At 39.9% G+C, this 11,038-nt stretch overlaps 1 protein-coding gene across 1 annotated transcript; it reads right to left on the bottom strand.

Moving 5' to 3' along the window:
* Positions 1–4,925: 4,925 nt before the first annotated feature.
* LOC121451866 (olfactory receptor 13D1) lies at positions 4,926–5,864 on the bottom strand. Its single transcript, XM_041657654.1, has one exon. The coding sequence runs from the start codon at positions 5,862–5,864 to the stop codon at positions 4,926–4,928; it is 939 nt and encodes a 312-aa protein (XP_041513588.1).
* Positions 5,865–11,038: the final 5,174 nt, after the last annotated feature.

Raw genomic sequence — 11,038 nt, 5'->3', positions numbered from 1 at the left:
TTACCTCCTCTTGCATCCAGATCCATGCCCTTTCTGTCTCTCCTTCGAAAACAAAAATGAGCCAAAGAAAAGGCACAAGAAATGCATATTAGAAGCTGAGACACACATTCACACCCACGAGAATCCCACAAAAATACAAAACCAGAAACCATAATATATACACATAGGACATGTAATGTCAAAAAAAAAAAAGCCCTGACAAACATTGTGAGACAAAGAACTTTCAAAGAGTTTGCTGAGTTCTTTTTGTGTTAGCCAACTGCTGCAAACACATTTAGGGCTTGCAGCCTACCCTAAAGAGTGTTTTTTTCCCCCCAGTGAGACTCCCTTGGAAAAAACAAACTTTTCATTTGCAAGTGGCTGTCAGTTAGGTATTGCTTCTGGATTAGGGATGGGGCATGTGTCCACTTTCCTTTTAGGTCTAGGACCCCATCTGCTACAGACCCATACAGGCCCTATGTATGCTGCCACAGTCTCTATGAGTTCGTGTGTGCTGTATTTAGAAGGCTTTGTTTCCTTGGTGTCCTCAATCCTAAAATTACACAAATACAAAACTGATCAAAATTATTTTGGCTGTGTTCCAGAGCATGGTTGTAAAGTGATATAGGTAGAATCAGGGTGTGATGTGGAAAGTCATTACATAGCCTGGTATTAGTCAGCATTTCTATTGCTGTGAAGAGACATCATGACCACAGCCACTCTTATAAAGGAAAACATTTAACTGGGGTGGCTCACTTACAGTTCAGAGGTTCAGTCCATTATCATCATGGCGGGACATGGCAGTGTGCAGTCAGACTTGGTGCTGCAGAAGTAGTTAGGTGTCCTAAATCTTGCAGGCAACAGGAAGTGGTCTGAGATGCTGGGTGGTATCTTGAGCATATATGAGACCTTAAAGCCCATTTACACAGTGAGATACTTTCTCAAACAAGAACACACCTACTCCAACAAGGCCACACTTCCTAATAATACCACTTCCTATGAGAAATGGGGGCTATCTCAATTCAAACTACCACACCTGGGTTACATGACATGGCTTGGAATTGGAGAGTAGTGAAGAAGTAGTCAGACCTAGGTTGTGTTTGAGTGTAGAATAGATAGAATTTGCTGGTGGGCTGGATGCAGATGCTGCACTTCCTGAAATGGGAAAGTGCTATGGGACAATGGATTGTACCCCGTCAATTGTATTTTAATAAAATGCTGATTGGCCAGTAGCCAAGCAGAAAGTATAGGTGGGACAACCAGGCAGGAAGTATAGGTGGGGCAACAAGAACAGGAGAATTCTGGGAAGAGGAAAGCTTTTTCTGCATTTGTGACCCAGCCACAGAAGAAGCAAGATATGACTTCCTCACTGAATAAGGTAATGAGCCATGTGGCTAACATAGACAAGAATAATGGGCGAATATAAGTTATGAGTTAATAAGAAGCCTGAGCTAATGGGCTAATCAGTTTATAACTAATGTAGATCCCTGTGCATTTCTTTGGGGCTAAACGGCTGTGGGACCTGGTGGGACAGAAAACCTCAGAAACAGGAAAGACTCAAAGGAAAGTACTTTGAAGATAGGAAATTAAAGTTTCTATTTTGGACATGCCCTTACAAGGCTGTTAAAGTGGGTCTCAGGGATAGTGATACATATAGAAGTCACTGTTGTGTATGTTAATCTTTTTAGTTTGGTCATTCTTAAGTTACAGTTTCAGTAAGCTCATTCAGAAATTACATCTGTGTGTAACTGGACTGGGTAGACTCTATCAATCTGTTAGAATCTTCCAATGTCCAGAATGAAGAAGACCTTATATACAACCTGAGGGAATATCATTTTAACTCATGATATTGCTATAGTAGTTGCATGTGTTGCATATATTACAATGACACTGTGCACACATTAAAAGAATTCTCTTGAAAGACAAATAGGTGCCCGTAGGATGGCTTAGTGAGTAAAGATGCTTGCCACAAACACCGATGACTTGAGTTCCATACCTAGGAAGGAGAGAACTGACTTAAAAGTTATCTCCTGACCACCACTCCTGTGTTTTCCTGTGCGTGCACACACATAACACACACGAATAAATAAGTGAAATAAACTTATTTCTTAAAAAGACAAATAGACCATACAAAAGGTAAAATAATGATCCAATGAATCATCTGATAAAAGCCCACTTTGTTATAATCTGTGGGATTCCAAATCCAGATAATTCCCATAATGAATGTTTGATAAACCAATAGCTGCGGGTGTAGCTAAAGAGAACACAGATCTTTTTACACAGTAAGTCCTTCAGCTTAACTACACTGCTGTAGGAGTTTAAGTCAAGGGAACTGAGGGATGACAGCACTTGAGTTCAGAGGGGGCACTTGAGAGACATGGTGAACTTGTCGAGAAGGCCAGAGTGAGTGAGTTTTAGAATGACAGCTGTAAGGATTGCTCAGGCAATGGGAAAAACCTTCTTTTTCTTCACTACAAGAGAGCCAACACATTGACTTTGTGAACTCATTGCTTCACTCACTCATCCAGCACACACTGTGTTTTGTTTGTTTGCTTTGTTTTTCTTTTTACTCTGCTCTTTTGGGTGCTCTCCACCCAGCTCCCAAATAAATACACAGATAATTATTAATACTTATGAATGCCCAGTGTTAGCTTGGCTTATTTCTAGCCAGTTGTTCTTAAATTATCCAAGTATCCCATCTACCATTTGCCTCCGGGCTTTTTACCTTTCTCTAGTCTATATGCCTTTCTTCTCACTCTGCTGCTAGCTGTGTGGCTAGCCTCTGGTATCCTCCTCTCCCTTTCTCACTCGTTATCCCTCTCTTCTTCCTTTTATTCTCTTTTCCCGGCAGTCCTGCCTATCCTTTCTCTTGCTCAGCTTTTGGCCATTCATCTCTCTGTTAGACCAATCATGTGTTGTAGACAGGCAAAGTAACACAGCTTCACAGAGTTAAACAAACGCAACATAAAAGAATGCAACTGATCTTTGCATTAAACAAATATCACACAGCATAAATGAATAAACACATCTTTAATCAATATTCCAAAACAACACACTTTCTTTTTCAGGGGAGAAAGGGCACATTTTGGTTCACAGTTCTAGGGTATAGCCCATTATGGGAAGTCATGATAACAGGGCCTAACGGGAGCTAATTACCAGTGCCCTCAATCAGAAAGATGAATGCAAATTTTCAGTCCACTTTCTTGTTTCAGTGCTGTTCAGGAAAAGATACGATCACAGCTCAAGACAATCCCCTGTGCTTGTGCAGAGGCTCATCTTCCAGGTGATTTCCTCTGTTCTGGATATTAACGATTAGTTTGTTTTTGTTTTAATTTCGTGACAGGTAGCGCAGGATGACCTTGAAGTTAAGATTTGCTTTGACAAATAATATTGGAAGACAAAAACTCCTTGTGCATGTGCAAGAGGTGTATGCACATGTGTGTGCACACGCATGAATGCATTTTTCAGGGTACAAGTGGAGACCACAGGAGGACATGTTTTGTCTCTCTTTATCTTATTCACTTGAGACAGGGCATCTCATGGAACCTAGAACTAGACTGGAAGCTAGGAAACCCTAGCAATCCTTCTGTCTCCACAGCATGTGAGTTACAGGTTCTTGTGAGTCATGTCTTGCTTTTCAAATGGGTGTTAGCATCTGAACTCCAGTCCTTGTGAACATACAAGTTCATCCACTGGGCTGTCTTAGGGAAAAAAATGCTTAACTTGAGAGTTTTCACTGCCCTTCTTCCATAACAGATCCAGACTTCTCAACTTCTTTAAAATCTATCTTTCTCTAAATTCCTTGCCTTAGCAGGATAGATTGTTTTGCATGAAAAAGATGCCCATGATTAAGGAAGGAGCAGAGGAGAGGTTGAAAACCGTTGGATGATTGGGTGGTAAGAAATGTTGGGAAAGATGTTTAGAAGCAGCTGCGAGATGAAAGCAATGGGGATTTTCGAAGTTCTGCCGTGGTTCAGCAGTTTTAAAGACACTCGAGTATGGATGCTAAAAGTGCTTTGCTTGATTCCAATCATGGTTCTTTCTTTGGTAAGAAGGAACCGTGTTGATGCTGGTTTTATAAGGGTTGTGATGCAATTCCAATACCCATAAAAAGAGGCAGACGATGGGTTGTGTTCTTTCTTTATTTGGCTTTGTATTGAATGAGCACAAATCCGAAGTGTACGGTTTTACACACTTTTCTAACATAAACACCACTCAGATGCCGTCTCTTGTCCTCAGACGCCCACCTTGCCTTTCATGTAAGCCTCTTCTGGGTTCTAGCAGAGAAATGGCCTCAGATTCTGCTTCTTCATCAACCTTAGCAGGAAGAATGCTACTTTTCTCAAACTGGAGCAGAATTTGGGACTAGTGTAATTCGCCTGACTTGACTGACTTGCTGTGTGGAATTAATCCCTGGAGAAAAGGAGTCATTTAATTGGCTAGCCCTATGCTCAGTGCTTACCACTATTTCCAGGAGGAAGGGTTAGCTTTTCCCAGCACCACATGGACTCAACGGAAAGACTAGGAAGTCGTAAAATGAAAGGATATTTTCTTTATCATTAGAGGAGATTCTAGACCATAGAATAATGGGTGTTAAAATTGAAATGAATGAAAAGGAGACTTAATAAAAAGAAGTAGATGATGGATAAATGAAGGAAAGCACAAGAAAAATGGCAGAGAGAAGGGAAAGATAAAAATAAGGAAAAAAGAATTAGAGGGTAAATGGAGATAGAAGACATGAGAAAGGTTGATTTGATGAAGAACCACAGGGGATTGATTAGAAGAACTGCATACAGTTAGAGAGTCTGCAAACACTATGATATTCAGAAGGTTTACATGACATATGTTGAAACAAATTGGCATTTTATCCTTGGTCTTTCAAGCAGACTTTGGAAACACAGCATCTCATTTGCACTCAGGCTGAGTAGCAGGTGCCTCAGGGCCTTTCATATTTTCCGTAGATACAAATGTTTACTCAAAATTTTCTTCACAGCTTCTTTTACCTCCTTATTCCTCAAACTATAGATGATCGGATTCAACATTGGAGTCAGCACACCATAAGACAGCCCAATGATTTCATCAGATGCGTTGGTGTGCTTTGACTTGGGTTTCATATACATAAAAAGGGCCAAACCATAGAATAAGATGACCACAGTTAAGTGGGCTGAGCAGGTAGAAAAGGCTTTCTTCCTTCCTTCTGCAGAATTAATTCTCAGGATGGAGGAAAGAATAAAAATATAGGACACAAAAATTAACAGCAGAGGAACCATTAACAAAACAATACTGGCCACCGTCACGATAAGCACATTCATGGTGATATCTGAGCAGACAAGTTTCAGAAGAGCCAGAATCTCACAGGTAAGGTGATCAATGATATTATTGCCACAGAAAGGCAACACCATCGTCGAGACTGTTTGCACTAGAGAGTTCTGACAGCCTATGACCCAGGACCACACAGCCATGTGCACATATAACACCTTGTTCATGATTACAGGATACCTCAATGGATTGCAGATGGCTACATACCTATCATAGGCCATCACAGCCAGGAGGACACACTCTGTGGAGCCCAAGCCAAGGGAGATAACCATTTGCAGAGCACAACCAAGGAAGGTGATGGATTTTCTCTCTGACATAAACATGATAAGCATTTGAGGAATGGATGAGGATGTGTAACAGATGTCCAAAAAGGAGAGGTTCCCAAGAAAGAAGTACATGGGGGTATGGAGTCGAGAGTCCAGGATACTAACGACAATGAGGAGACTGTTCCCCAGAAGGATTATCAAGTACATGATGAGACAGAGCACAGACAGGAAAAGCTGGACTTCTGGATACTGAGATAGGCCCACGAGGAAGAATTCCGTCACTGCAGAATAATTTCCCATCTCGACACACTTCCCTCACCTGCAGAGTGCACACAAAGACGTGACTCAAGGAAACTTAGGATTTTGATAGAGATCCATAATGTAACTTTCACATGTATTATTATTCTTAGGAAGGTTCCTAGAAGTGACAATGGCAGGGTTAGGATATTTTCCACTAATAATGAAAGAGACGCAGACAGGTAATACTGCTTTGCATCAAATGGCAGCAGAGGCCTGGACTTGTGCTAGCAATTAGGTCCCTAATTGAAGGCAATCTCAGGTCAAGTTCTTTCAAGTGTGTTCACAATTAGTATTTTTATTAGTGAATATCTTGTAATAAAGCTGTATCTTTTTTTTTCTTTTGAGACACCATTTCTCTGTGTATCCCCGACTTTCCCTGAACTTGTACTGTAGACCAGGCTGGCCTTGAACTCAGAGAACTGCCTGCCTCTGCCTCCCAAGTGCTGGGATTAAAGCTAAACCATGACCAGCTAAACTGTATCCTATTAAAGCTGGGTCTAAAAGTATCATTTTGATTTGTGCCTTGCCACCATTTTAGACTATTGCCCATTTAAATTACTTAACTTTTTAGCATTGTGGCTAGGTAGGCTAGTGTCAGCTAGAGAAATTACTAAAACAATAATGTTTTGGTAATTCGCTTTGTGAATTAAATTAGGTAGAATCCACTTGATTGCATAATAGGTAGTTGCAATATGTCACTATAAATGAACATAGTATAGTAAAATACATAATAAAACAATAATTTAAAATATATGTTCATATTTAATAAATTATGTTTTCAAGTCTAGTTGACTGAAAAGGAAAAAGATGATTTAATTAAAAATGTTAAAGGGCCTGTATGTGGTGGTACACATATTTAATCTCAGTGCTTGATAGTCAGAGGTGGTGAATTTCTGTGAGTTTGAGGCCAGCCTGGACCACATAGCAATTTCTGGACCAGTCAGGGCTACATAGTGAGATCCTATCTCAAAAACACTCTGATATTAGAGTAAAGGAATTAAAGGTATAATAGGAGCATTTTTCCTTGGAGCATCTGAACAGTGAGGAGCCTGGAGACCATGAAGCTTGGTTCACAGGAACTTCTAAGCTCTGAGGATGCTTGGATCCTGTCCTGTATTGTTTTGCTCAGCCTGGAATCCATTCTCCTTAAATTGAAATCACCAAGAATTATATTTCTTTCTTTTACAACTTTTCAGTGCCTTAAATTCTCTATTTTTTCCTGCCGTTTATCTCCTATCTAGGAGTTCTAAATTTTCAAATTTCATTTTTTGCAAGATAAGACAATATAGCTTTATAAGTACTTAGTAATATATATATATATATATATATATATATATATATATAATTTCAGTTTTTATATTTTGTGCTTTAAATGATATCCCAAGATAGTCGACAGTAGTTTTGTTTTGGGCTACCAGGCTTTTGTATGTGATGAAACTAGTGGCTAATTTTTGAACACTTCATTGTTACCTAATTATACTTTTGCAAGCTAAATGAACGTCTTAACTCATTAAGTCCCAACCATAGAGTCAGCTGTCTGAACCAGTAGACCAGACCGTCTCTCACAGCCTCCTACACGAATTCTCAGCAAGAGACAACTATTAGGAAGATGTTCCTTCTTGCTGTGTTAAACTTAATAGCAAGCTTCACTTGTTTTACTTTGAATCATAAGTGTGATACAGACGAAAACTCTGAAGGCTGGATCATAGCCTCCTTCTGTAACGGTTTCGCAGTTACTGGAATGAGCATCATCAAGAACAATGACGTGAGAATCCTCCCCATCTCACTTCCCTCTATCAACCATGCACCTGGAATCTTCCAGCCTCTGTTGTTTATGCTGCAAATCAATACACACTTACAAGTCTTAAGTGGCCTAGTTGTTGCCTTTTCTTCCATCTCCAAGTGGCTTATCGTTCTGTTCTGTTCTGTTCTGTTCTGTTCTGTTCTGTTCTGTTCTGTTCTGTTCTGTTCGTCTTATAGCTGTAGCTGTACATCCGTAAAACAACCCTTGTTCCATTTCCCCCGTATTTATTTCCTAGGGTGTCTAAATATGATTATAGACTAGTTATATAAGGGATTGTACCCTAAATCTTGTCTTCACTATCTTAGCTCCTGTTTTCTGGGCTGTAGTGGAATGGAGATTTTTTTCTTTATCTGATTGTATCTGTATCCATATTATACATTTTCTTTGACACCCTTGTATCAAAAGAGCTTAAAAATATAGGTGAAGGGCTCACTGCAAGGCTGGTCAAATGTGAGGGCACTCTCATCTTATGTGGAACAGGACAGGACAAATGTTCTTTGTCCATTTCCTTTCCATGTGGGTGATGGGGAACCTCCTTCAACCAAAGGCCTTTGAGAGGCTGGACCAGGCAGGGCGTGACCTTGGGAACCCCGAAGCCCATGCACCGCCTTCTTGCTCACACACTGACCACAAGGACTGACTCCCACAAAGGAACAAACAAGTCCAGGAAGAAATTTTAATTTTTAGAATATAGTTGTGAAGTAAAAGGAGAAAGGGAACATAAAAGGAAGAATAAAGAAAGGCAATACTTACAATCTGCTGAAAGCGTGTGAACAGAACACGTGTACCATGGCAGCAGGACCGTTGAGCAGAAAAGGATGAAGGAATTGTGGCATCTTTTCTCTGTTCCAAAACGGATCCAGGCAAGGCAAGTTATTGTTTTTAGGTGAAGGGTTAGCTAGAGAAATGAAAGTCGGTAATTACACAGAATGAACCAAAGCACACAAAAGCCGTTTTTGGTTCCTCACTGTCCTCTCCTCTCCCTATTCTGCCGTTTTACTCTGCTGTGATGGAGCCAAGGAAGGAGTTCACGGGTGTGTCCCCTCCAGTGGTTTCCATCAGTTTCTCCAAAACCACCAATAGAAGTAGAAATAAACTCTTCCTGGCTGTTCTGGAACTCGCTTTTTAGACCAGTCTGACCTTGAACTCACAGAGATCCGCCTGCCTCAGCCTCCCAAGTGCTGGGATTAAAGGTGTGCACCACCAATGCCTAGCAGAAAGACAATGTATATGCTAGTTATGCAACTTGAAGGCGGTCTTTAGCCCAGGCACCAATCAAACCCGTCTTACATCCCTTGAAATGAGAAACTGACATCATGACTGCTCTTCCTAGTGCCTTGCATCCATTGCGTTCTCTCTCGCCTTTGGATTTTTAACTACTAACTTTTCTTCATGCACATGCTATTTTACTAAGGTACAAAACTTGCAGCTCAAGCTGTTTTCTAAGAGCATCCTCATCATGCCCTGGCTATGTGCTCTCTTACTCAACACAGACTATGCCATGTATGGTAGGATTCACAATAGGGTTCTATTGTCAGTATTTGACTTTCAAAATGGACACGGGGTTCAAAATGCATATGGTAGGTATTTAGTACAGTTTAAGAAAAAATTAATTTACATGCTGCCTACCACATACTCAAATGAAAAGAGTATAACTTATTAAACTAAAATAGCCTTTACCTAAATCTGTCAGAGCAGAGACAATTTAATTTGTAGACACACATACAAAGAATACAGGGCACATTAAACCATATGTTAAAATGATGTCATTTATTTTTATTCATTCACAGAATTCCAAATTTATCGTAATATATGAAACAAATAGCTACCCCCCCCCAATGGATTGCTATATAACTGGATATAAAAAGAGTATTGGATGGCCTGCAGCATCCTTTCTTGATGCAAACATTTGGTAATCTAGACCAAGGAAGATGATCATTAAGATGTTAAGGATGACCTTTGCCAAACTATTTTAGTCACCACATCGCAAATGATGAGATGTTGATGCATATCCCTAAGATTCATTGCAAATTTATTATTAATTAACATTTCCACCAAAGCATCTAGTAATAGAATAAACAAAATAAATAACCATGCATGTGCTATTATTATTTTAAGTCAAATTATGTTTTAGTAGTTGTTATAACTTTTCCTTCAGGAATCTGAGATCTTTCATGTGAAGGCCATGGTGTGACAAGCAAAAAGACCTAGTGTCACATACAATACATGAAAGGTGTAGTCTTAGAGCAGAGTTAAGGACAATGGAGGACAATGCTCATAGCACGTGGAAAATAATTAAACTTTCTGACACTATAAATGATGATGATTTCATATACATAACTAGAGAAGTTGAGATTTTTATCTCTAATGTAGGATTTGAGGTGTTAATAATCAAACACTATTTTCCAAATAAATTTTAGCTAACCTTGTTTTACTATTATAAACATCAGAAAGGACTTTTTCAGATTTTCCTCAGAGGAACCTCCAGAACTTTGATGTGAGTTTTCTCTAAAGCCATAATGGGCAGAACTGGAGAAAGGCTTTCTGCTATTTCTTGTACTGTAGGTGGATGCAATGCCTTTGATGCTCTGATTTTGGCTCGGAAAAATTTATACAGATACTCCTATCAGTAGACAGGTTTACACAGATTCAATCATAAAAAAATAATTCTGTAACTAACTGGTTAGAATGTACTCAAGTTTAGGAGTGCAGAAAGGCTACACTGTAACTACCTAGCAATGACACACACACACACACACACACACACACACACACACACACACGCACGAGCACACACGCACACACACATGCAAAGAAGGGAGACTTGTGGGTTAGGAGGGCATGTGTGGGGTAACACCCAAGGCACTGTTACCTTTGCTCTTTTTGCTCTTCTTTCTGTTGTAGGTGATGTTTCGCTTCCTGGTCCTCCTGGCTGTGTTGTGCTGCCTCCACAGGCTTAGTGGGAGATTGATCATTTTTATTGTGCATCAGCAAAGGAAGGGGAACCAAATGTGGATCAAAAAGCACCCTCCCCACCTTTTTACCAAGAAAGAACAGTGCATTGTTTGTAAAGAGTGTTGTTCACTCTGGTTCTGACTGTAGTCCAAGGAATCACTCAACAGTTTGCCATTCACTCGCTTTGGAAGGTTTCTTTAGGAGAACATATTCTGCACTAATGATGACAGTTCCTTCCTCCTCCAGATTTCTAACTGTTTAGAAGTCCTTTTCTTCTTGACAAGAAAGATGTTTGTCTAAACAAATGACTTCCAGGAGCTCTAAAAGAAGTTGACATGAAACAGCTTTGGGGAAGGTAAAATTAAATGTTTTTTTCCCAGAATTATTCTACCTTTCTCACTAACACCATCACGTG

This window comes from Microtus oregoni, unplaced genomic scaffold (assembly GCF_018167655.1).
Source record: "Microtus oregoni isolate MIOR12 unplaced genomic scaffold, Mior012 000008F_ref0000371, whole genome shotgun sequence".
Classification (NCBI taxonomy): Eukaryota; Metazoa; Chordata; class Mammalia; order Rodentia; family Cricetidae; genus Microtus; species Microtus oregoni.
Note: the sequence above shows the minus strand (reverse complement) of the source record. Positions and strands in the feature narration are given on the sequence as shown.